Raw genomic sequence first — 27449 nt, 5'->3', positions numbered from 1 at the left:
TATTTGGAGATTTCCCATATATTATATCTTGTTACTGTTTTATAGTTTATACTGATCTACAGTTTGTGTGATTTTAGTTCTTTTCAACTTGTTAAAGTTTATTTTATGACCTAGTCCTCTTGGTTATTGTTCATTGTGCACTTGAAAAGAGGATGTAGTCTGTTGTTGGGGGGAAGTGTTTGTAAATGTCACTTGTCAGGTCAGGTTGGTTGATCATATTCTACATGTTGTCTTTATCCAGCCTGCTCTGTCAGTTTCCTAGAGAGAGGTGAACTCCAAGTATGGTTGTGGGTTCGTCTGGCTCTTCCGTTCTATCAGTTTTTGCTTTGTTTGAGACTGTGTTAGTTGCACACAAATTTAGTTTTCCTTTTCAGTTATCTGTTGAGTGTGACTAGATCTTATCATAGGAGGTTTTTTTAGTGCTCTGGTATTATAATATACATACCGAACTTTGCACATTAACATTTTATCACTTGAACTGTAACATGGAAACCTTAGCACTGTATAGATCCTTTACCCTCCCCTCTTTATATTGAGGTTGTTATGTTTAACATCTGTGTACATTGAAAACTCATCAGACAATTCCATTTTTGCTTTATTCATCATTCATATTTTAAAGATCTTAGCTGGAAAGAAACAGTCTATTATATTTAACCCGACATTTGGCATTCCTCTTGCTTTTCCCTCATTCTTAAAGTTCCAAGTTTCTTTCTTACCATTTACCTCCTATATTAATCAGCTTGGTCTGCCATAACAGAATACCATAGGCTGGTGGCTTAAACGACAGAAATTTATTTTCTCATAATTCTGGAGATCAGGAGTCAGAGTCGGGGCTAGCACACGTGGTTTCTGATGAGGACTGTCTTCCTGACTTGCAGAAGCTGCCTTCTCTGTCCTCACGTGGCCTGTGCTTGCGAGGGGAGGGAGGGGAGCATAAAGACGCCTTCTTGTCACTCCTCTTTAAAGAAGGACACTGGTCCTGTTGGATTAAGGCCCCATCCTTAGGACTCCACTTAACTTTTATTACTTCTTTTTATAGGCTTTATCTTTAGATATCTTCAGTTTCAAATTCCCTTTTTACCTCAACAAGACAGTTGACAGATGACAAGTTTTATTAGTCCTCTGACCTGAAGTGGATATTCTTTCCTGGCAAAATTGTGAAAATGTTTTGGTTCATCACAGCAAATTATAGCATGAAACTTCTAAAAGTTAAGGAATTTATGTTCTGAGCAAATGGTGAATATTAGCTTTAGGCTTAAGTGTTTGAGTCTACCTTTCTCTGAAGTCTTTTAAAGTGGGATTTGAATTCTCTTCACAGTTTTTCCCACAGATGTTGCCTGTTTTATTAATGATTTTCCCTGCCAGTATTCCTTTCTGGGCTGTGCTTAGTTGCCAGTATAATCTAGGTTGTTAAGTCATTTATAAACACCAAGGACTTATGATTGTTGGGGAAAGCGTGGGCAGTGTTTCTGCCTCTAGTAAAAAAAATGAGCCTGACCAGGTGGTTGCGCAGTGGATAGAGCATCGGACTGGTATGCAGAGGACCCAGGTTCAAGACCCCGAGGTCGCCAGCTTGAGCGCGGGCTCATCTGGTTTGAGCAAAAGCTCACCAGCTTAGACCCAAGGTCGCTGGCTCAAGCAAGGGGTTACTTGGTCTGCTGAAGGCCCGTGGTCAAGGCACATATGAGAAAGCAATCAATGAACAACTAAGGTCTCGCAACGAAAAACTGATAATTGATGCTTCTCATCTCTCTCCATTCCAGTCTGTCTGTCCCTATCTATCCCTCTCTCTGACTTTCTTCTCTCTGTCCCTGTAAAAAAAAAAAGAAAAGAAAAAATGAACTCTTGTGCCCACCAAACTCTGAAATGGGACAGTTCAGGAGGATTTTTAAGTAATCTTTTAGACTCTACAGAGTCTCATCACGTGAGTTACAATTCTTAGACTAGATGGACCATATTTGATCTTGGCATAACTTCAGCTTTGGCTTATCTTGTTCAGTGGGAGCAATCACTGAATTTATCTGAGAAGCATTTCAGTACAGGCAAGCATTTAGGCAACATGATTTGTTCTTGAAAGTTAGGTACAAATATGTGGTGATGAAAAATGAGTTGACTTTGGGTGATGGGCACACAGCATAATCAACAGTTCAGATGCCATGGAGATGTTCACCGGAAACCTATGTACTCTTATTGATCAATGTCATCCCATTGAATTTAATTCTAAATAATAAAAAAAGAAAATTAGTAGTTTGTTGGCACTTGTGTTAGCAACTGTTGCATGTAACTGGGTGTCTTCTGAATTATGTTCTTATCATGTCTGAGCAATATCCAAGCTTTAGGCTCCCGATGTTTCTGAGAGAAATTATTCTTAGACACAGATCCAAGTGGCAGGGTTTCCCCAGGCCTTTCCTGTTTCTTTATTTAGGTTATAAGTGTTCTTAAAATGGACTAGCAAGGAGGCTTTGGGGAGTGGGTGGAGTAGGCTCCAAGCCCTTGGTGGTTTATGTGTAGAGAGGACTCGGGATGTTGAGAAAGAGAGACCTGGGTTCACATCAGCTAGCTTTGTGACCTTGGGCAATTCATTTAACTTCTGTCAAGTGTAGTATTTGCATCAGAAAAAAACATTAATACCACTTACCTCTCACAGTTGTTAAATAAGTAAATCATTGAATTAGTTGATATTTATGTATAGTACCAGTAACCCCCAGGGCAACCACTGAGAAAGTAACTCAAAGGTATATGGTAAAAGAAATGACGGGAATTAAAATGTTACACTGAAAAATACTTATTTAACGCAAAATGGAGAAATTGAGAACAGCTACAACCTAGAGGAATCAGATAGCAAAATGGCAGAAGGAAGTCCTTCCCTATTAGTGCTTACATTAAATGTAAAGGATTAACTTCTGGTTAAAACGCAGAAATTGGCAGAATGAGTAAAACGAACATGGTTCAACTACATGTTAACAACAGACTTACTTAGTTTCAAAGACAAAGATAGGTTGAAATGAAAAGAATAGAAAAATATATTCTATGTTAACCATAACCAAAAGAGGTTCAGGTTAACTATACAAATATGAGACAAAATAGATTTGAAGACAAATTGCTGCCAGAGACAAAGAAGGACGTTATATAATGGTCAAAGGGTCAGTCCGTGAAGACGGTGCCTGGGACGCAGGTGAAGAGAGACGCACCCACCCGGCTCCGCTCCCGCGCACACTGGCCAGCCCAGAAACCGAGCGTGGTGCAGGTGTCTGCTCGGCGGGAGTTCGGCACGCAGACAGCGTTCCGTTTGTGCTGCGGGAGGCCTTTTCTGAACTTCTAGGCTAAAAACCTGCTTTCACCAGGTGTTGAATCTCTCCCTGCCATGTAGGTACGAAGACGCCCTCGTTCTCTTGCTCACGGAGGTGTTGAATCGAATCCAGTTCAGATACAACCAGGCGCAGCTGGAGGAGCTGGATGACGAGACTCTGGATGACGATGTAAGCAGCATACCTGGGCTGGCCCTAGTCACTCAGCTGTGTGCGGTATGAAGCAGCACAGAGACTTGGAGCCTTTCGGCCCTCTGCTCTGGAGACTATTTTTAAGCCAGAGTAGTCTTACGGAAAGGATTAAGAAGTACAGGTTGGTAGATACAGAATAGTCATGGAGATATAAAGTACAGCGAAGGGAGTATAGTCAATAATATTGTGATAACTCTGGTGTCAGGTGGGCACGAGACTTATCAGGATGATCAGTTATGTAATGTCTAATCACTAGGTTTCACGCTGAGACTAATAAATATTGTATGTCAACTCTTAATTGAAAAGTAAAAAAATGATTAAAAGAATGAAGAAGGAAATTTATATCCTGCCAATCTCTTTGGCCTCATTAATTGTAAAAAAGAAAACGAGTAAAGTTTTACAGGCATTTTCACCTCTGTGGACTAGAGGTGAAAGCACATCTGTACGGTGAGAAGTGGGTTAGTAAGAACTCCACACCCACCTGCTTCCCTTTCCCCTGCCTGGCGCCTGCCTCTGCCCCCACTCCCCACCCCAGATGCTGGTTGGAATAGTTGAAGAGATACTTAATGGCTAAGACTAGAATGAAAGGACATTTCTTCTGAGTCTATTTTGTAAACTGGTAGTTCTTAAAATCAAATTTGAATTGATTGGTGCTGGTGTGCCCACATTGGTAAGGAAATTGTCTTTAAGGACACAATTCCAGAGTTGTTTTTTTTTTTTTTACAGAGACAGAGAGAGAGAGAGTCAGAGAGAGGGATAAGGAGGGACAGACAGACAGGAACAGCGAGAGAGATAAGAAGCATCAATCATTAGTTTTTTGTTGTGACACCTTAGTTCATTGATTGCTTTCTCATATGTGCCCTGACCGCAGGCCTTCAGCAGACCGAGTAACCCCTTGCTTGAGCCAGCGACCTTGTGTCCAAGCTGGTGAGCTTTTGCTCAAGCCAGGTGAGCCCATGCTCAAGCTGGTGACCTCAGGGTCTTGAACCTGGGTCTTCCGCATCCCAGTCCAATGCTCTATCCACTGTGCCACCACCTGGTCAGGCGAGCTCTTTTTTTTCAACCGCCATGCACTTCAAAATATTCAAGTCACTGGAATGGCTTCAATGTAACAGTGACTCATTGACTGTGGCAAGATCAGGCCCTGAGGGCAGCCATGATTGAGTTAGAAAGGGCCCTGTACTGGGACCAGATGGCCTGGATTTGAACCTCGGTGATCTTGGGCATGAGGGAGATAAAGGTCTGGACATTGAGCTGCCTGTCTGTAGACCATACTTCACGTGGCATTGATAGTCAGTTGTGCTTGTAGAACATAGTACTGGACTATCTCCGAAGGCAATGAGTGACCAGTTCCTGTAGCTGGGATGATGCAAAAGGGACTCAAGCATTTCACAAGTGGCTTTTCTATTTCTGTATTCCTATGACTGTTGGGGAAAGTAGGTCATTCTACATGGATCATCTGCTTTCTTAGGAAAAAGCTTTTAATGACATTAATTTATTGGATTTAGAAAATATTTTAGCCTGGCCTTTTTAAAGTACCAAATAACCTGGTTCCATCATTTGCCATTTTTTCAAAATAGTATGTCTAAGAGTGGCCTTGAGGCTGAGGACAGACTGGGAGGGAAAATGACGAGACTCTGCCTGTTGAGAGAGCTGACCCTTCTGTGTCCCCTGCAGCAGCAGACAGAGTGGCAGCGGTACTTACGCCAGAGCTTGGAGGTGGTGGCCAAAGTGATGGAGCTCCTTCCCACACACGCCTTCTCGACACTGGTAACTCACCATCCGAGGGTGGAGAGCCTGGGATTTCCCTGCGTGCATAATATGAGTAGTAAGGCCTTGTTGCTCACCGGTGTGTAATATGAACTTGACTGATGCCTTCCTCAGTAGCTCAAAAGTGGTCAGGCCAAACAGAAGGTTTATTTACATGAACTGCACTGCTGATAAGCTAGCCATTGTAATGCTCACTCTTGGCAAATCGCTGACACTTTCTGAATATATTTATGTGCTAGAATTTGTAGTCAGAGGACTGATTTCATTGACTAAGTGGCACTTGTATCTTGAGGAGATTTCATGAGGCCTATCTCTTCTTCAAAGGCAAGGTATTTATTGGGGTCAGCTTTGCATTTATCGCACAACCCAGCTTTTTTTTTTTTTTTTTTTTAATTTTAGGGAGAGAGGAAGGGAGAGAGGGAAACATCATTTGTTGTTCTACTTATTTATGCACTCATTGGTTGATTCTTGTATGTGCTCTGACTGGGGATCAAACCCACAACTTTGGTGTACTGGGATGATGCTCGAACTAACTACGGTACCCCTCCAGGGTCCCAGTTGATCTTGTGTTCTCATATGGAGAGTGCTGTTTTGTCACCTGCCATTCTTGGGAATGGTCACATTAAGGTTTTATCTTAATGGTGAATTAGCAGCTTAAAAAGTGGTGAGTTAGCAGTTGAGAAAGAAAAGCTCTGGTCATAGTCCCGTTCGCTAAACAAGTGAGGGAAAGTGACTTCCAAGTGATCTGGCCTGTCGTTCACTTTGCCCTGCACTTTAATAAAGGCCTGTGTTACCCCTGAGGGTGAGGCTTCCCTTGGACTTGAAGAGAGAGGCCAGTTTCAGAACTCCGAAAGGAGCAGATCATTTTGGGCTTGATGTCCTCCTCTTTTAGGAACATAATAGTCATACTCAGCATCCACTGCTTTGTTTTAAAAAAGGATCGAACTTACTGTTTTCTTCCTTAGTTCAAATATTTATTGGTGGTTTTAGCTGTGGGAGCCACCTCTACTACTAAGGGGCACGGGAAGGTTCCTAGAAGAAAGATCTTACCCCCCCCCCCCCCCCGTGGGTACTTGTGCTGTTACAATGGTAAAATGCTGTTGAAACTCGTGTGTGTGTGTGTGTGTGTGTGTGTGTGTTTTAATTGTTGTTTCTTTGTTTTTAGTTCCCCGTTCTTCAGGACAATTTGGACGTTTACCTGGGGTTACAGCAGTTTGTAGTTACTTCAGGGTCAGGTAAACTGTTTTGTTTTTTTTCCTAATTTAACCAATATTTTAAAAATTGACTAGTATTTACTTACTGCCTTCTTTACTGTCAGAACATGATTTCTCCACAGCCACTTCCCTGCTGCTTTATGTCCTCTCTTCTAAACAGAGAAAGCATGGTGCAGAGGGCGCGGGGGGTCAAAGACAGGCCGTCACCATGTAGTCTAAAGGAGGAGATCATTGGGAGCAGGAAGCTAGGGCTCTTTGAAACCCTAGCAATTAGAATGTCTTTATGTCCTTAAAACCAGCAAGTATGGTAGGAAAAAATGACCTTGGCCTTTGCTGTTATGTGTGCTCTCTTCTCTGGTTTTAGAATCCATTGGGACATAGAGCTTCACAGGCAGGCTCGTGGTGGAGCATGCCGCTAGCTGGCGATGTCAGCTTTCCTGCTGGGCGTAGTTTGTGGGCAGCTCTGGCCAGAGCTTGTTGGAAAGACTCTGGGCTGCCATTTACAGGTTTCAGCTGCTTGGGGTTTAGGATTAGCATTTATTTTTATTTTATTAATAGTAATAATGAGTCTCCATTTGTAGAACAGTCATTATATACCAGGCACTATATTATTTGCTTAGGTTACCCTTTTTTTTTCCTAAGTAAGAGGAGGGGAGATCAAGAGACACTCCTACATGCATCCTGACTGGGATTTGCCTGGCAGCCCTTGTCTGGGGCCCATGTGCGAATCATCTGAGCTATCCTCAGCACCTGGGGCTCACTCTCAAACCAGTTGAGCCACTGGCTGTGAGAGGAGAAGAGGGAGAGAATGGGGAGAGGGAGGAAGGGGAAGAGAAGCAGATGGTTGCTTTTCTTGTGTGCCCTGACTGAGGATCAAACCCAGGACTTCCGCATGCTGGGCCGATGTTCTATTCACTGAGCCAACTGGCCAGAGCCTTGTTATCTTATTTAATTTTCTCATGCCCTCTGAGGTATAAGTACTAATACTAGATACCCTGTTTTACAAAGGAGGTAATTGATGTTCAGAGATGTTAATTTATCCAAAGTCACATAGCTTGTTATTGCTAGTCCCAAGATGGTATAATGGAGAATGATAAAAAGTTAAATTAACTAAACTCTATAACATTCATTATGTCAGCTAAAAGCAGTAGACACTTAATATTGTACTCTGAACACACCTGTGCCCTCCGCCCCCTTCTCCTGTGGTCATTTTATAGTGTTTTCCTTACAGGAGTGATGCCCGGCCCTGGCCACTGTTGTGTAACCAACTCGCTTTCAGCCTGGCCCCGAACTGCTCAAGGTGCAGCCCAGCCTCTGGACGAACTTGTTTCTCATGGCAGGGCCTCTTTCATGGCAGGCTCTTTCTGAGCCTGCCCTCTGGGTGGCCTGTGATGGCTTGTTTCCATGACTGTATTAGCTTCCAGATAATTCACTGGGCCCAGGAGGTTGATGGGACTTGGCATGTCTCAAGTAATAGGCTCTGGTTCTATACATAGCATTAGGATATCTGATGCAGAACTTTAAAAAGGCCACTTTTCAAAGCAGATATGCCTATTATAATATGCTGTCAACATTATGAAAGTCATTTGTGTACAGGTGCTATGGACTTTTCCAGATTCCATTCTTGGAAAATTCATGCCCTGGTGGTCTCTCCTAGAATATACTCAGTACCCCGAACACATTGTTTTTGATCTTAAAAATAAAAATATGGAGCATATGCTCTTTTCCCCCCAAAATTGACCCATAAGTTCCCTTTTTAGTGTTATAGTTGACTTTTTTACATTACGTTGAGTTTGTCTTTAGGTGAAAATCTGCAAGTGATTCTTAAATCCTTTTTTTGGAGACACAGCTGATAATTTGAGAGCTTCTTATCCAAGAAGGATAATTTGTTTTATTTTTCTCAAAACCCAAAACACTAATTTGAAAGAACATACACACCCCTGTGCTCATTGCAGCATTGTGGACAAAGCCAAGGGGTGGAGCAGCCCCTGTGCCCCAGTGGACGAGTGGATAGAGAAGCTGTGGGACATTTACACAGTGGATGCCATTTCCCCTTTGTGACAGCGTGGCTGGACCTGGAGAGCGTCCTGCTCAGTGACACAAGCGCATCCCTCCTCATCGAGGCCGCTTGCTGGCCTTGTCACAGAGCGCCCGGCCCTTCAGACCGCCTCTGCCTCGCGTCCCCAGCCCGATCCCTAGTGTGTAGTCCAATGGCAGAGCCGCTCCGGCCGAGAATACTACTTCCTGCTTCAAAATGAGTCCTCTTAACCATGATGAAGCATTCCTTCCATTTCTTTTTTTTAATTTCTTTTTTTTTAGATTTTATTTATTGATTTTTTTTGGAGCAAGGAGAGGGAGAGAGAAAGAGAGGGAGAGTGAGGAAGAGGGGGAGAAGCGGGAAGCATCTACTCTTAGTACAGTAGTTGCTTCCTATATGTGCCTTGACCGGGCAAGCCCAGGGATTCGAACTGGTGGCTTCAGTGTTCCAGGTCGACACTTTATCCACTGTGCCACCACAGGTCAGTCTTCTTCCGTTTCTTGGCGACTGAAAATCCAAGTTTCCATTGTAGAAGCTGTTAAAAAGGGGACTCTGTACATTCTGTCTCTGGTTCCCATGGCCGTTCTCCCCCTCGGATAACTGTGCTGGACCAGCCAGTCTCGCCTCCTTTTCCGACGGGGTGGCCGCTCTTTCCATTGGCCTCACCCAGCCAGCCTCTGGGCGCTCCTGCAGCCTGTGCGGACGGACAGAGTCCTGTGCTTCCTCTCCTCCGGCTGCTCTTCCTGTTCCCACTTCTTCAGTCAGATCCCCCAGAGCGTGGCTGCAGCCGGCAGGCACGCCCAGGCACACGTGCCCCGCGCCCCTCAGGTGCCTCGCCCTTGCTGTCCGTTTCCGCCAGCTGTGCTTTGAGAAACCCTCTCACTGGTGGTTGTGCCCCTTGTGTCCCTGTATGACCTTGAAGTGTCCGTTCCGTGTGTACTTGGCTGTGCCAGAGCTCACTGAGCTTTTCCCTCGTGGGGGCAGTTCTGCTCGGAGTCACCCTGCTCACTTTTCTGTTTAGCCATGTGCACTTTCCTGCCTAAGAGATTGCTTCGTCTACAGTATTTAAGGTTTTTGGACTTCTAGTCTTTGTTCTGCTGGGGTTCATTTATGGCTTGTTTGTTCTCTCAGGGTGGAGTACTGCAAATCCTGATTTTCACACCTTCACCTCCCCAGCCCCTTCAAAAAGAGAAGGCTTAATTATATAGGTCACATTAGTGTTTTATCCAGGGCAGTGGTTTGCCAGGGAGCTGTTCTTAGGATGTGGCTTAGAGCACACCTGGACAGCTTTGGGGGGGACTTAGTTTGTGGGAGACAGGACTTCAGTGTGGCTGTGATGTTTTCTCTCTGTAACCTCTATGTAGCAGTGTTCTCTTCGGAAAGTTCCACTTTGCTGATGCTCTAGTCTATGCTATTGGGGAGAATTCTTACCTAGGCCAAATAGAAGACAATGTGGGTGGACCTGAGCAGCTTTTCACAGAGGGAACTGTGGGCCGCCTCCTCAAGTGGAGGCGCTGCCTTGTGTGATGTGGGAGGTGGTGCTGGTGCTGGTGGTGACGGGAGGTTTTGAGGCTGGGGGCAGGGAGCTGGATGAGTGGTACTTAACTGCCTGTGTGTGTGTGTCTGCCTTGCAGACAGAACAGGAAACAATCAGCTGGTTTTGATCAGTATGCACCTTAGATGGCACATATGTTGAATTATGTAGAATTGCAATTTTGTTAGGTCAGAAATGGTCAGGTATCAGCTATTTCATATGATTCAAATTAATGGTTTAATAAAACACACATGGCAGTGTTACGAGCTGTTATTCTTTGTAGGTACTACTCTTAGTTCGACCAGTTAGGGCAGGTGTAGAGGGAATTGACCGGGATGGCAAGGATTCTCAGAGGAGGGTGACATGGATAATGGAAAGGATCCCCAGGGGTGTATTTCCACCAAGAGGAGATTTGCAAGAATGTTACCCCTGTCTTCACATCTCTGCAAGATTATTGTGGTGTCATGAAGTTAGGCTTGTTTTCTCTTCTGTCCTCCAGGAGTGGGACTAGGGGTTATAGGGAGGAATTAATTGGGCTACAGATTTCTCCTCTGTTATTATTAAGCTGTTCAGAGATGGGAAGCTCCCACAAGAGGCGTTGGGTTCTTTGGCGACCAGTTGAGGTGTCCAGGTGGAGGCTGGAGGGCAGGCAGGGCGGGGCAGCGCTGGGGGGAGTCTGTGTGGGTGCAGGGGGAGTGGGAGGCCTGGGTAGGGTCACTTCTGTGCTACCTTAGGACTTTGTTACAATTGTACTCAAATGGCAACTGGACTTAGGGTGGTGTTTTGATTTGATTTTTAAGAGATACAGATGATGTTTCCTTTTATGCTTAAAATATTTAAGAGCCTAGTTCTTAGGTATGCCTAAGGGTACCTAGTTCTAGGTACACTATTAAGTACAAGTAAGCTGGAACGCAGGGTAGAGCTTGGTGGAAGATGAAAGTGAGTGTGTACACGGAGAGTGAGGGGCTGTAATTCAAAACCCGTCCACCCGGCTCTTTGAACATTGAGCTGGCCTGTCTCTTTTTGGGCCTGTTTCACTACCACGTCCCGTTCCCCGAGTGTAGTTTTCAGAAGGCGTATTTCCCACCGAGCCCTATGGCTCGTCTGGCCTGCTGCGGGGGATGGTCCTCCTCTTGCTCTGACCGTGGGAGCTGGCTCGCTCTCCTGGACAACCCTCCCTGTGGCCCCGCAGGGCCGCCTGTGGGCTGACAGGCCTGTTTTCTGCTCCAAGGCTGTGATCTCTGTGTGGAGTGTAGGAGAGGTGGACAGCGAGGGAGAGCTAGTCAGAGCCGGCCTTGGTCACTGCTCTCTCCTTGTAAGGTCTTTCCTTGAGCTGTCCCTTCCTTTTGTTGTTCTGCTCCTTGGGATGTGACCCACTGTAACAATGCCCTGGCCAGAGCGTCCCCTTCCCCAGGCTCTGTCCTCCCTTAGGGGCCGTCAGAGGCTCTGTTCCCAGCCTCATCACTGAAAAGTTGGTGTAGGATGTGAGGTATCAACTTGCTGCTTCACCTGCTGCTTTTCCCTGGGTGTCCAGCCTTGCCGGTGTCCTGTGCACGGCTGTCACTTACCCATAGTCACCTTTGAGTACTGAAGTGTCGCCCAGTGCATTGAGGAGGGAGCTCCTGAGACTCCTCTCCTGCTCTGTCTAGTTTGCCCTCTGTTCTGTTGTGTTGAACTCATTTATACATGTATGGTCACTTGTGCTGGATCAGGCATGTGTGACACTGATGTGGCCTCTCACCACAAAGGACTTGACAGTGAGCAGTGTGAATCATTGGTTGATCTCCGTCTGTGCACAGGGTACCCTGGAGGGATGCATGTTCTCGGTGTAGAGAGGGGAGGGAAGGCCTCCCAGGAGAGAGACCGGGTGTGGGTCTGGAGGGTGTGCGGGGGCATGCAGGCAGGGCTGCGGCGGGCAGAGGACGGGCAGAGGACGAAGCGGCAGTCTAGGCAGCGACACCGGGGCTGCGGGGGATGAGCAGTGGGTCCTGATGATAGAAGGGAAGGGTAGGAGACGGCAGGGTTGCGGGAGACCTGGGGTCGGTGTTGGGTCCTCCTGTAGCTGGAGGGAGCCCCAGCAGGGTGTGCACCTTGCCTCAGGAGCTGTGTGCTTTGATTGGCCTCCTGGGAAGTGTTTGTGGAGTGCCGTGGGCAGGGCTGGTGACAGTCACGGTAGAGGCTCTTGCTGCCTAACACTGAAAACCTGCAGTGGCAGCAGAGCGAGCAGGTTGAAAGTATCCAGGGAGCTGTGTGAATGCAGGTGCCCCGAAGGCTCCTCTGTCACTTGTCCTGGTGCAGGAGGAGGACTTTGTGAGACTTAGACCCCTCTCCTCGGCTTGCCAGTTCTTATGGTCTTCTGTGGACCTTTGTGGGTAGACGGGCCCAAGGGCAAGGACGTTGCTGAATTGAGGATGTTTTTGTCTTGCATTTTTTTTTTAAAAATGGGAGGAGGAGAGATAATCTCCCACATGCATCCTGAGCGTGATCCACCTGACAACGCCCTTCTGGGGACGACACCCGGCCACCGGCCACCGGGTCATCCTCAGCACCCGGGGTCATGTTCAAACCAGTTGAGCCACTGGCTGCGAGAGGGGAGGAGAGAGAGAGAAGGGGGAGAGGGAGGGGAAGAGAAGCAGATGGTCGCTTCTCATGTGTGCCCTGACTGGGGATTGAACCTAGACTCTGCATGCTCGGCTGATGCTCTGTCCACTGAGCCGACTGGCCAGGGCCTAGTCCTTCATCTTTGCATCCTCCTTGCTTAGCTTGAAGAAATCATGTTGAAAGTAAGAGTTTTGGCCTTAGAAAATTACTAGCTTTTTGTTTTTTATAATTATTACAAATATTAAATAATGGTTTATCGTTTGCAGGGTTGTTTTTTTTTTTTTGTATTTTTCTGAAGCTGGAAACGGGGAGAGACAGTCAGACAGACTCCCGCATGCGCCCGACCGGGATCCACCCGGCACACCCACCAGGGGCGACGCTCTGCCCACCAGGGGGCGATGCTCTGCCCCTCCGGGGTGTTGCTCTGCCGCGACCAGAGCCACTCTAGCGCCTGGGGCAGAGGCCAAGGAGCCATCCCCAGCGCCCGGGCCATCTTTGCTCCAACGGAGCCTTGGCTGCGGGAGGGGAAGAGAGAGACAGAGAGGAAGGAGGGGTTGGGGGTGGAGAAGCAAATGGGTGCTTCTCCTGTGTGCCCTGGCCGGGAATCAAACTCAGGTCCCCCGCACGCCAGGCCGACGCTCTACCGCTGAGCCAACCGGCCAGGGCCAGGGTTGTTTTTTTTTATGCATTCTAAAACTTAGCCCTTATAATAGTCAATTAGTTAGTAGTATCTTTTTCCATTTTAAAAGATGAGGAGATGGAGACTTAGAAGGCACTGAGGCGTGGAGCCAGCGAGCGACAGGGAGTCTGTGTCGTCTGAGTCCTCGGCCTGTGCTCTGAGTTTCATGTTGCATTCCTACAGCTATTCTGGGGTGCACTGCTGAGTGTGTCCTGTGCTTTGCCTCTCATCCTGTGGAGATGTCATTCCATGACAGGGTCAGGGGTAGAAGCCAAATGGGTTTGGAGTTGCTTGGACTGAGCTTAGGATCCCCCTCTGCCCTGGAAGTATGACCCACACTGGGCAATGTACTGGACCTCTGTGGGGTGTTCTCTTGTATGTAAAATTGGAGGCATCAGTCCCTTGCAGGGTCAAGAGGAATGAGAGAGGTGCTCGGTCAGAGTTAGCACCCCCCAGGCTGTCTGTCTCTCCTTGTGGCTGGGGAGAGCACGTGGGGATGGTTGTACTCCCTGTGGCTGGGGAGAGCACATGGGGATGGTTGTAGGTGGAGACTGTGCCCAGTTTCCCTGCTCAGGTCCGGCAAGCAGCCTGGGGGTTGCTGTGTTTCGGGGATTGGTTTTGCCAAATGTAGATTGCCTGGATGAGCTGTTGTGAGCTGTTGTCTGCAATGATAACGAAAGCATATTCTTACTGCAAAACCTGTGTGGGTGTTCTGTTGCAGGACACAGGTTGAACATCACAGCCGAGAACGACTGCCGGCGCCTGCACTGCTCCCTGCGGGACTTGAGCTCCCTGCTGCAGGCGGTGGGCCGCCTGGCCGAGTACTTCACTGGGGACGTGTTCGCCGCGCGGTTCAGCGACGCCCTCACGGTCGTGGAGAGGTAGGCTGGCAGTCGCATCGTGGAGCCATTCCCTCTTCAGAGCTCGCTCGTACATTCCTGTGCGAGGGGCAGCATATTGCCAGCGGGTGTCTGCTCTGTCCCTGGTGTGCCCAGGTCTGCCCGCACTGCAGGGTGAAGGTGGGGTGATTCCCTGATGTCTCTGCACTTGAGGTCCCTCCTCTGTAAACTGGAACAGGCAGCGTCTGGGGTGATGGGGAGAAGTGGGTGAGGCGAGGCAAGGCGAGGTACTCAGCCAGGGCCTGACATGAGCAGGCAGGAAATACGCTCATTGTTTATTGAAGGTGGAGTGGATAAAGACACAGGATTAGCCTCAGAAGAAACCAGGTGAGGTCAGTCTTCATGTCTTTCCTCGCAGGATAAAGAGACAATAGGAAAACCCTATTAATTAATTTCTGTCTGAAATCCATATTTAAAAAATTTATGTATATGTCATATTTCATAGTAAGTTGATTGATCATAAATTATGAATTGTTGTTTTATAGGTTCTTACATATATATTTTTCTGCACTGATTAAGTTTGTAGGCTCAGTACTAAAGATACTTAGTTATTTTTGTCTTCAATTTGGAATAAGGTGTGAGAGAAGACTTTTTGTTATGGCTACAGGATTTTAGTAGCCAGTGTGATTAGCAGTGTTTCAAATTATAGGTTACATTAAACAAACCTAATAATAACACTGCTCCACATAGAACTACTAAGACACACAGTTGGTTAGAGCATCTTCCGGATATGCCAAGGTTGTGGATTGGGTGGATCCCTGGTCAGAGCACTTACTAGAAGCACCAGCCATAAATAAATGGAACAACAAATTCCCACTCCTTCCTTCACACTTCCTCTCTTTCCAAAATCAATCAATAAAAAGTAAAATACTTTATGATCCCATTTACACGAAGTATTTAGAGTTGTCAGGTTCATAGGGGGAGAAGAAAGAGTGATTGGTGTTTGCCAGGGGCGGGGGCAGAGGGTGTGGAGGGCTATTATTTAATGGGTGGAGTTTTTAGTTTGAGAAGGTGAGGGAAGTTCTGGGGAGGGACAGTGGTGATGGCTGCCCTGTGTACAGAGTGTAGATGCCCGCAGGCCAGTGACTGCACACTGCACTGTGTGGACGGAAAGATGGGAGAACGGTGTGAAAAGCGACACACCAGGCCACACAGTGGGCTCTGCTTACCGAGAGTAACTGTTTTGATTTCTAGTGATCGCCACCTCCACCCCCCTTCCTAGAACTTCAGATTGGGAGCCTGTGGCTCTTATGCCCTCACTTTTTTGACTGACTGGAAGTGCCCTTTTCTGTCTACTGCCCAGGCCTGAATAATTTGTGGCTCAAGCTTCTGGCTTTCTTAGGAAGTCCTCTTAGTTTTCCTTCCCTCCAGAGAGGAGCATTTTTCAGAGTACGGTCCACATGTGTCAGAGCCCTCAGCTGCTTTTTGGAGATGCCTGTTTCTAGAGCCTCCTCACAACTGCACGGTGGTGTGTGTGGCAGGACCAGGGTTTGCATTTTAACAAGTTCCCCAGTTGACTCTTATGCCGAGGGAAGTGTGAGAGCTCTGCACTACCAGGTCGAGGGAGAAAAGCACGTGCTGTCTCTGGCATCCATCTCAGTTTTCGTATGGAGAAGACACAGAGGGAACTTGACCAGGTCTCCAGTGTTTTCCCTTTGACTCACAGAGGAATGTCTGTCTCCAATGAAAGAGGTTTTTTATTTCCCAGTGGAGCTGGCTATTGCTGTATTTAATGCTTGTTTGTGTACAGTGAGCCCTTGGACAGCAGTGGGTTCAGCAGTTTGCCCCTGAAGTAATTCTTGGAATTAAAAATATCTCAATTTAATTCTAGAAACTCTTGCCTCCTCTCACTCTAATATTTTATCATGAATATTTTCAAATCTTCAGAGTTGAAAAATTATACAGGTAATACCTGTATCTCCATCATTTAAATTTAACAGTGCTGCATTTTCTTTATCATATATCTATCCACCTGAAACATTTTTTTGTAAAATACATGTAACAAAAATTCCCATTTTAATCATTTTTAATGTTTATAGTATATCATGTCATAGTTTATTCTGTGATGGACAGTTATATTATTTTCTTTCTCTTTTTTTCTTTTTTCTTTGTTTTCCTTATTGTTTGGGTGAGAGGAGGGAAGATAGGCAGACTCTCACATGCACCCTGACTGGGCTGATGTTCAAATACCAAGCTATTTTTAGTGCCTGAGGCCAAGGCTTGGACCAACCAAGCTATCCTCAGCGCTCGGGGCCACTCTTGAACAAATTGAGCCACTGGCTGTGGGAAGAGAAGAGGGAGAGAAGAGGACGAGGGAGGGAAGAGAAGTAGATGGTCACTTCCCCTGTGTGCCCTGACTAGGGATCGAACCCAGGACATCCATATGCTGGGCTGACACTCTGTCCACTGAGCAGCCAGCCTGCCAGGGTCTATTTATGTTATTTTCAAAAGCTTTTGATACTGTCTTGATGCACATCTCATTATATCTTTGGGATAAGATTGAAGGTATGGTCTCTATGCTTGGGACCCTTGTCCGTACCTTGTCTGTCTTATTTCAGTCCCTAAGCTGAATGTTTTTCTTAACTGCTTTGCCAACAGGTTGGTCAAAGTCACTCTGTATGGATCTCAGATAAAATTGTACAACATTGAAACTGCTGTGCCATCAGTATTGAAACCTGATCTCATTGATGTGTAAGTACAGAGTTAGCTGTGTATTCTTAGGAAAGACCTTGTGCTGTAGCCCCAAGTAATTTTATAGATAAAAAGGAGCAGTAGTGGCTGCCATGAAGATGAGTAAAACCCCGCCCTCCAAACCTGGAAAGAGAGACTGACTGTTTGATTGTATACATGGGGGCAGGAGGGTGGAGTGGGTAGGATTCCTCATGCAGGTGAGAGCTGGGAGCAGAGGGTATGGAGTAGACGTCTCAGGAGGAAAGAACAGCCGAATCGAGACAGTGTTGCGGAGTCGCACAGGCAGGGAGGGGGTGAGCAGTTTGTGTGGTAGAAGATGAGGCTGACAGGCACGTTGGGACGAAAGTGGAGACACCTTGAGAGCCGTGAGTTTTATTCTGTTGAACAATGACTGGAACAGTAGTGACAGAGGCTCTATCTGGGCACACACTCCTTCAGAGAGTCTGATGGTAGAGGGTGGCTTAAGGCGCAGGGATTTGTTCAACAAGAACTTCAGGTGATTCTGAAGCAGAACATTCAGGGATGATACTTTGAGAAGCTTTATAGTCCGTGGGAAGCCATTGGGAAAGTGACATAGAAGGGATAATTCTCACCTTTTTCATCTCATGGCACACATAAATTAATTACTGAAATTACTAAAATTTAGCCAGTCTGATAAAAACATAGGTATAATTTTTATTCATTTGCACCAGACCACTATTGTGCTGGCTCTTGTCATTTTTAATTTTAATTTTTCTTTTCTTGTGTGTGCGTGAGAGACAGACAGGAAGGGAGATGAGAAACATCAACTCGTAGTTGCGGCACTTTAGTTGTTTATTGATTGCTTTCCTTTCATTTTTAAGTTTGACAGTGGGGAAAAGAGCTCAGTGCCCTTGACTAAAAATAGGTGTTGCATATTTAAAAAATTTTTGTGGCACATCGGTTGAAAATCACTGGGATGGAGGAGTGGAGACTAGAGACTGGGCCATGTCTCAGACCACACTGCCCGGAAGGCTTGCTCTAGATGAGAGCAGGGGCTGGCCAACAGTGGCCAGTGTGACATCTGGCCCGCTGCCAGCTTCTGTAGAGAATGTTTTACTGGAACACAGCCATGCCCATTTATTTACACATTGTCTGTGGCTGCTTTACACCTCAGTGGCTGAGTTGAACAGTTGTGACAAGGGTGCACAGCCTGCAAAGCCTAAAATATTTATGCTGGTTTTTACAGTCCTGGCTGGGTAGCTCAGTTGGCTAGAGCGTTGTTCTCATATGCCACGGTTGTGGGTTCGACCCCTAGTTAGGACACATAAAATAATCAGTGAATGTATAAATAAGTGGAAAAACAACAGTGTTTTTATCTTTCTCTGAAATCAATCAATAAACAAAATTTTTTTTAAAAAGGAAAAAGTTTACTGACCCCTGTTCTAGAACAGTGATTTTCAACCTTTTTTGAGCCGCGGCACATTTTTTACATTTACAAAATCCTGGGGCACACCACCTACCAAAATGACACAAAATGACACTCTAACACAGTACATATTATACATATAGTTAATAATATAGTTTCTAAATGTATTTATACTCACTTAGTGTGAAACCTGGGCCTGTTTCGATGAACACAAAAGGGATCTCCTGGCAGGAAAGGTAGAAAGACACACACGAAGCTCTTCCTCAACAGGTCTCAGTCTCTCTCTGTTTTTAGTTTTTATCACAGTCAAGCTTGAGAAGCTCAGCTCACATAGATATGTGGTTGAAAACGGGAGCAATGTCAAAATAGCTTTGTTGGCCAGAATGGGGAACTCCTTGGCAACAGATAACCAAAAACTGTCCAAAGGAAGATCAGCAAACTTTAGCTTTAAAGTTAGATAACATTGTGATGCATTGTATATCACCCTCTGCGGGGCCTCTTTTAAAAAGAAAAAGGTCAAATATCTAGATACACCATCAGGATAGACATAACCAGCTGAGGCTGAAGCTTCATCTAGTGGTGGCAACATTTACCTCCAGTCCTGACCAGGATTAGAAATCGGGACCATGGGGAGAAGTAGCAGCTTCAACTACTCGCTGCAGCCACACAATGACAAGTGCACGGCAGCCCGAGCAGGACCTTCCTGGGTGTGGATGAGAGGCGGCCTACTATTGGTTCATCTCTAGTGGTCGGGATGAATCCTAGAAGGTGATTGGTCAGTGAGCGTTCCCTGTGCCTCCACTCTTCCTGTCGCTGATAGCTGGAGGGATTGTGAGGGGAATGTTTATGTTCGGATGGAGGCGGCTGGCGGCGGGCCGGATAAATAGCCTCACGTGCTGTAGTTTGGGGCTCCATGTTTAATTTCCCCACGGCACACTTGACCATGTCTCATGGCACACTGGTTGAAAAACTCTGTTCTAGAACATTCTTGAGTTGCAAATTAGATACATGTATAAAGAAAGTCTTTTCTACTATGGTTGTTTACATTTTAAAAATATTGCTTTCCTTTTTGAAAATTTAAAGAAAGCTGTAAAGCTTCTCCTGAAAATGCTGATTCGCTCATAAACAAAAGCTTGCACAGTTTCAGGAATTTGGAGAGCCCTCCCTTCAGCCTTAAAGAGCACTATAAATTTGATGGATTGAAATTCTTAGATTCCAAAGGGCAGACTTAGATGTTCTTTCTCCTTAGTACTTACAACTAAAATACAGGAATCAGTGGGTTCTAAATATAAAATGCAAAATAATTGCCTGGTCACTATGCATTTTAAACTCCAAATACCTGTCTTTTCTTACTTTAAGGTATTTAGTACCTTTTGTTACCTAACTTTTTATTTTGAAAAAGTTCACACCTATAGTAAAGGGGAAAATACATAAAAATTTGAATTTGTCAGTTGTTTTTCTACTGTAGTGATAGATTGAGGCTAAGCATTCTTAGCAAGATTGCTACAGAGATGATGTGTGTCCTTCCTCTTGCATCAGGTTTGGAGGCAGCTGAGATGATTTGCCCTATAACTGTTGATGCTAATTGTGATTTTTTAAATTAAGTGAGAGGCGGGGTGGCAGAGAGACAGACTCCCACATGCACCCTGACTGGTATCCACCTGGCAAGCCCCCTACCTGGCCATGCTCTGCTCATCTGGGGCCATTTCTCTAGTGCTTGGCAACTGAGCTGTTTTAGCTTCTGAGACAGAGGCCTTGGAGCCATCCTCAGTGCCCAGGGCCAACTTGCTCAAACGGAACCATTGCTGTGGAAGGAGGAGAGAAAGAAGGAGAGAGAGAGAAGGGGGAGGGATGGAGAAGCAGATGGGCGCTTCTCCTGTGTGCCCTGACTGGGAATCGAACCCAGGACTTCCACACATCAGGCTGATGCTCTACTGCTGAGCCAACCGGCCAGGGCCCTAAGTTTGATTTTAAAGTGGTGCCTGCCTATATCCTAGTGACTTCCTGTAGCAGTGCTACCCTTGGTACCCAGGCTCTTGGTTTCTAAAGTACATTCTCCACTAAAAGGGACCAGAGCTCCTTGGAGAATGTTCCAAGTTTGGGGCAGGGTTATCCTAGAAAGTCTTAATTGAGTCAGTAATGAGGGATGTGCTCAGTGAATGTTAGGAACATATGAAAAGGACACAGGGACTAGCTTGAAAGGAATTTTCCTAGCCAGACTTGATGATTTGATCGTAAAGAAAGAATACGGATGCTAATGGATTTTACATTGAATATAAGAATCCCTGCGTTCATAGTGATTTTAAGTAATGAAGGGGCAGGGAAAGGTCTTTTTTTTTTTTTTTTTTTTTTTTTACAGAAGAACGACAGCTAATGAACAGCAGAGGAATTAGATAGAATTAGAAAAATCACCAACTTGCCAGTCACCAATGTAATAATTTAAGCAGGGACCTACAATGGGAGACAGAACCATGGGGGTTTATTGGGGAGCAGTGTACTTACATAGTATCAAAGTATCACAGATTACTTGTTATAGGACAAGGAGAAATTACATTTAGGTTTATTAGGTGTGGAGTTTATACGCTCTAAGACAGCTGCCTCACTTTAAGACTTACCTTTGATGAATTTCTGACTGGTAGAAACCAAATAGTCTTTGCCACCTTTAAAATTATCTCCTATCCAGGTATAGTGTATGGTATGATGGAACTTAAACTGGAGAGTCTTAACATCAAAGCTTGTTTAGAAAGCTATTATACCTGGTAGTTGTCTGTGCCCTGGTGTACAGCTATGGATGTTATGTTTTTATGGTTTCAAAGTCAACATGTTATCACTTAAGTTCTTTTTTTTTTTTTTTTTTGCATTTTTCTGAAGCTGGAAACAGGGAGAGACAGTCAGACAGACTCCCGCATGCGCCCGACCGGGATCCACCCGGCACGCCCACCAGGGGGCAACGCTCTGCCCATCCTGGGCGTCGCCATGTTGTGACCCTCCTGGGTGTCGCCATGTTGCGACCAGAGCCACTCTAGCGCCTGGGGCAGAGGCCACAGAGCCATCCCCAGCGCCCGGGCCATCTCTGCTCCAATGGAGCCTTGGCTGCGGGAGGGGAAGAGAGAGACAGAGAGGAAGGTGCGGCGGAGGGGTGGAGAAGCAAATGGGCGCTTCTCCTATGTGCCCTGGCCGGGAATCGAACCCGGGTCCTCCGCACGCTAGGCCGACGCTCTACCGCTGAGCCAACCGGCCAGGGCTCACTTAAGTTCTTTAGTTCTGTTTTTTTATGTATCGCTCTCTCAGTGATGCTTATGTGTGTCACAGAAAGATTGACTAAGAGCCGATGGGCATCCACTAGTGCCTTGTGTATTCTGGGCGGTGGCGGCAATAGATGATGGGTTTCAGTGTTTAGGTCTGATACGAGCAAGTAAGTGATTTCTATGCTGTGGGATGGATCCTGAAACAGGAAATGCAGTGGATGGAATTTTTACCTCCTGTGGAAACACACTTATGCTAATGTACTCTGACTGTAACCTTTAAAACCGTATCTTGTCTCCCTTTTGCAGACATGCGCAGTCCCTGGCTGCCCTGCAGGCTTACTCCCACTGGTTAGCACAGTATTGCAGTGAAGCTCACCGGCAGAGCACACAGCAGTTTGTCACGCTCATCTCCACCACCATGGACGCAGTCACACCTCTGATCAGCACTAAGGTCTGGAAACAGCACAGGCTTTACCTTTTATCCAACTCTGTGTCCGTCCTGTGTCCGTATACTCACTTAATTCTTAAGTCAGAGGACTCCATAGCATTAGCCCCATAATCCTTACCTCCGGAATACAGCTGCGTACATTTCATCTCTCCTTTTTAGGTGTTATCTACAGAAATGCAAGTACAGCTTTATATTTTTATTTCTCTGAGTCCCACACGAATACATGCTTATTGTGAAAGTCAAATATGGTTCATATTTATAGACTGAAAAGTTACAGTTCTCTTTAATCCCTTCCTCCAAAACATTTTCCTTTCCACAGTAAGCACTGTCAACAGTTGGGTATATGTTCTCCGGACAGGTTTCTTGTTTTACGTACAGAACTACAAGTTTATAGATAGCTGGAGATACCGCTTCTGCTTAACAACAGGCTCTGGAGACCTGTCCATGTGTAGAGCTGCATCTGTAGCTTTCAAACTGCCCAGTGTTACTCTGTAGTGGAGCTGTATCTTCATTTTCTTACTGATGAGAATTAGATTGTTGTAGGATGCATTGCTGGAGGTGGGATCACTGGGTTGAAGGTTGTATCCATGTAAACTTTGATAGGTTCTATTAGATTGTTCTCCAAGAAGCCCAGCTTGTATCATTAGAGCATATACATGCTTTTTTTAAAGTGGTTTTAATCATACATAGCATTCTCTGCCACTATTACCAAGGTAATGTATTATTTTCTATAAATTTCTGTTGTGTTTGTAATTTGTGTTTCATGATTTACTTAGCCATTCATTGCTGGGCTTATAGTAGTGCCATTTGAAAAAAGTCATTACAAATACTTTTGAAAAGCATGTATTTACAAATGTAACTTGATCCTTTTAGGTAATTTCCTTGAAATAAGTGGGATTATAGAGTTACAGGTTAGGGATGTTTTTGTGTTTGTAGGAAATTATAGTAGTGTTTTATTCCTAAACAATTCTGTATGCTTCTGCCCCCTCCCTGTGCTGATTTCCCAGCCTTAGCAGCAGTGGGTCCTGTCTGTAAAAAACTTTCTGTTTTACTAATTTGAAAAGGATGTAATGGTACCCGAATCAAGTTTTTGGTGGGCATGTTGAGGTGAGGGAGATAGGAGAGTCTGGCGTGATGGATGGAGTGCAGAGGTGGGGCCGAGAGCGAGAGATGTAGGAGCTGATAGGGTCCAGCACAGATTCCTGAGGTGAAAAGTGACTGAGTTCAGAGATGCTGGTGATTATGAACAGGAGGAACTAGAGGTGGACCCTGACCAGAGGACAGGAGGTGTGGACATGGCAGAGAGGGGGATGCCTTTTGATGGGCGTCACCATGGGAAACCTCCTTTAGGATTGAGCCTCCGTGGTGCAGTTTGGCAGCCAAGAACCACACTTGGCTTATGGTTGCCTCATCAAAGTTCTTCTAAGAAGAGCCTCACAGGGGATGTAGAGAGCTGACATGTCCTCTTCCCTCAGGTCCAAGACAAGCTGCTGCTCTCTGCGTGCCACCTCCTGGTCTCACTGGCCACCACCGTGAGGCCCGTCTTTCTGATCAGCATCCCCTCAGTGCAGAAGGTATTCAACAGAATCACCGATGCCTCTGCCCAGCGACTTGTTGACAAGGTGAGGCCCCGGTTAACCCCTGTGCTCCAGTGTGTCTCAGCCTCAGGGAAGCTGAGGAAGAATAGTCTGGCTGTTCTTTCTGCATGCAGAGTATGTGGGCCATGCTGAAGATGGCTCCCTCTCCTTCTCTCCTTCTCTCCTTCTCTCCTTCCCTCCCTCCCTCCCTCCCTCCCTCCCTCCCTCCCTCCCTCCCTCCTTCCCTCCCTCCCTTCCTCCCTTCCTCCCTTCCTTCCTCCCTCCTTCCTCCTTCCTTCTCTCCCTCCCTCTGTCCCTTTTTTTTTTGAGAGGAAGAGGAAGGGGGTGAGAGAGAGAAGTATCAACTCATTGTTCCTCTATAGTTGTGCACGCATTGATTGCTTCTCTCATGTGTCCTGACTGGGGCTTGAACTGGCAACCTCAGGGTCGAGCCAGTGACTTCGGCTCTCATAGGTGGCTTTCTTACACATGTGGCACTGTCGCAGCCTTAGTTCTTCCTAATACACACAGACAGCTTGTGCTGCCTCTTTTTTAAACTGAATTTATTTATTGTGATGAAGCTTGTGCTGCTTTGAGAGCTGGTGACTTGGGCTGGTGTTGAGAGTCTTTGCATTTTTTTGGTAAAACAGTCTTTTTATTGTTGTTATTTGCTTGTTTTATTAGAGTTGAGACACTTCAGATAAAGTGTATTCTCTTAAAGTCCTCCAGGAAGCTCATGTTAGAAGTTTAGAAATAAAACAGGGCCCTAGTCAGAGCAGTTACTTAAGGGCACCCCGATGTGTATTGATTGATGCATTGCTTCTGACCAGGGCCACGGGCACGTGGATTAGAGGAGTTCTCTTACCCGCACTGCCTGAGCATCCTAGGAGGGTGGGAGGGGCCGGAGCAGAGCCGGGAGATCAGTGTCTGCAGTGTCTGAGCTCGCCCTCCAGCGCTTCTGGCCCGACTAGCGGGGGAGTGGTGGTGCCGGCAGTCCTCAGAGGCCGCCTAGGGGGTGCTAGACCCAGGCGTGGTGTTACTGCTGCAGTGGCTTCTTCCTCGCTGGCTTGCCTTCAAGTTGGACCAGAGCCCCAGGTCCAGGTTCTGAGACTGGAGCCCGGAGGCCTGAGCTCAGTGAGGGCAGTGGGTGCTCTGTTGTTGCTGCTCCTGAACTTCTCATGATGGATGCCTTTGGGGTCTCCTCCAGGCTCAGGTGTTGGTGTGTCGAGCCCTCTCTAACATCCTGCTCCTTCCGTGGCCAAACCTCCCCGAGACTGAGCAGCAGTGGCCCATGCGCTCCATCAACCACGCCAGCCTCATCTCCGCACTCTCCCGGGACTACCGCAACCTGAAACCCAGCGCTGTGCCCCCGCAGAGGAAGATGCCGCAGGATGATAGTAAGTGGCCCCGAGGTAGGGACACCCCGGAAGATAGGCAGGGCGGCACGGGTCTTCTTTCATGGCAGGTGAGATAGGCATCTGAGGCTCGTGAGGTGAACTGATCTGTCCGTAGGCACGCAGCTGCTAATGGAAGAATCCGACGGGGTGGTGGGGATAGACCCGTTTACCCATGGAATTCAGTGAACACATCAGTTGGACCTGCTTCCTGAATGCGGGATGCCCCTGCTTTTATTTAAAGTGTAAAAAATAAGAAAAAACACTTATTGAAGTCACTATTGATGGTGTCTTCTGTGGATAAAAAAATCCTACGGTGATTATCAATCCATTTCAGATACTTGCGTAATCAAGCAAGCTGTGCACCTGTACACACTAGGGAAAAGAATTGAAGAATTATCTTTTGAAACCATTTTTTTTTGTATTTTTCTGAAGTTGGATATGGGGAGGCAGACAGACTCCCGCATGTGCCCGACCAGGATCCACCCGGCACGCCCATCAGGGGGCGATGCTCTGCCCATCTGGGGCGTTGCTCTGTCACAACCAGAGCCATTCTAGCGCCTGAGGCAGAGGCCACAGAGCCATCCTCAGTGCCCGGGCCAACTTTGCTCCAATAGAGCCTTGGCTGCGGAAGGGGAAGAGAGAGACAGAGAGGAAGGAGGGGGGGGTGGAGAAGCAGATGGGTGCTTCTCCTATGTGTCCTGGCTGGGAATTGAACCCGGGATTCCTGCACGCCAGGCCGACTCTCTACCACTGAGCCAACCAGCCAGGGCTGAAACCGTTTTTAACCTTTCTCCAAATAACAAATATTTCGGAGGCTTTGAAAGAGCTTGATATTTCACAATTGGCATGTTAAATTGATTGTTTATATTAAAGCAGAAGAAAAAATTAAGAGAAAATAGTTCAACTAGAAGGTATCAGGTTTGTTTAAAAATCCTCCCTGAAATAATTATATATGTGTTTTTTAAAATACAACTTCTTTTTACATATTAATAAGAAAACAAAGGGACATTATTGACTGACATCATTTATAGAATGTTAACAAAAATGCTTTATGAAATGTTAGAAAAGGTAATAAATATTCAACATTTAGAAAAACATTGCTTCTATATATAATTGGAACATTAACTTACACTTATTGTACAGAAATATTGGAATGGTATAAAGAAGGGAAACAAATCTCACCAGTTTTGGTATTTTACAAAGTAAAATACCAAAGTAACCATTTTAATTATCTTGTCTTTTTCTATTTTTAAATACATTTAATTAGTTCTGTAGTCGAATAAGAATGGCTGACTCTCTGAGGGCACACTTGCCCTAGTGATCTGTCTGTCATCAGACCTGGCTCTGCAGCGCCAGCTGTCAGCATTTGGTGTCTGATCCTGAGTGCTGTACATTCAGTACTTAGTGATTTATTTACTTCTCATATCAGCCTTATGAGTTAGGTGCTCTGAATTATCCTGATTTTATCCGTGAAGAAACTAAGGTATGGGAAAACTAAATAATTTGCCCAGGGGTTACACACAGCTATTATAGAACCATGTTTTAGAAAGTTGAATGGTTTTCTCTTCTCACTTTGTCTTACATGTCCTGTATCAGTCAGCATTGGCTAGGTTATGCTCTGTGTCACAGATCATACCCAAAGCTTAGTGGCTTAATGCAGGAAAAATTGATCTCTTATTAATACCACATGTCCACCTCTGGTCAGGGTTTGGGGAGAATCTGCTCATTCTAGTCACTCACAGACCTGGCCTGTGAGGACCCATTTTTATTTGTGCTCACACTGGGATAGGCTCTCTTCTGGAAGTAACACCTAGCGACATTCCCACTCCTGCTTCATTGTCCAGAGTGTATGGTTATACAGCCAGGGTTTAACCTCAGGGCGTGGCGGGTGTGACTCCACCACGGGCCAGACCTGTTAGCTGAACCGCATGAATGCTTTCCACAGTGGATATCATTAAAAACGTAGGTAATGTTTGTTGAGTGTTACTGTGTGCCAGGCACTGGACTGAGGACTTGATACATTATTTCATTTAGTCTTCTTCCCTATAGTTCTGTGAGGTGTGTCTTACTAGCCTTGTTCTCCAAGAGATCAGCTGAAGGGCTGGAAAGTTTTTCTTAGCCCAACTTCATCTTTGAAAATTTTTCACACCATCAGAATAGTTGAAGGAATAAGAAATTGAACATCTGTGTATCTTTCACCAGGACTCACCAATTGTTAATAGTTTGCCACATTTGTGTCCTCCCCCACTCACACATGCTTTTTAGTGAAAGACGAAAGATTTATGTGATCTGAAGAGAAACCAGAGTATATCACACATGCTTTTTAACTGAGGCATTTAAAGTAAGTTTCAGACATTGGCACTTTATTCTTGAGTATTTAAACTTTACCTTTGAGAACAAGATATTCTCTTATATCACCAAAACATCATTAACACAACCAAGCTGTGTAATATTTTTATGATAATG

General features: G+C 45.9%; 1 protein-coding gene across 4 annotated transcripts in view; it reads left to right on the top strand.

The window, feature by feature from the left end:
- The window catches only part of XPO6 (exportin 6), a 122283-nt gene that overhangs the window by 79117 nt on the left and 15717 nt on the right, over positions 1–27449 (top strand). For all 4 annotated transcript variants that reach the window (XM_066275508.1, XM_066275509.1, XM_066275507.1 and 1 more), the window contains 8 exons: positions 3371–3479; positions 5178–5270; positions 6436–6505; positions 14058–14217; positions 16834–16926; positions 21868–22012; positions 23485–23631; positions 24794–24983. In XM_066275508.1, coding sequence (XP_066131605.1) covers positions 3371–3479; positions 5178–5270; positions 6436–6505; positions 14058–14217; positions 16834–16926; positions 21868–22012; positions 23485–23631; positions 24794–24983 — 1007 coding nt within the window. The remainder of the gene's footprint in view (positions 1–3370; positions 3480–5177; positions 5271–6435; positions 6506–14057; positions 14218–16833; positions 16927–21867; positions 22013–23484; positions 23632–24793; positions 24984–27449) is intronic.

Source organism: Saccopteryx bilineata, chromosome 4, assembly GCF_036850765.1.
Source record: "Saccopteryx bilineata isolate mSacBil1 chromosome 4, mSacBil1_pri_phased_curated, whole genome shotgun sequence".
Lineage (NCBI taxonomy): Eukaryota > Metazoa > Chordata > Mammalia > Chiroptera > Emballonuridae > Saccopteryx > Saccopteryx bilineata.
Note: the sequence above shows the minus strand (reverse complement) of the source record. Positions and strands in the feature narration are given on the sequence as shown.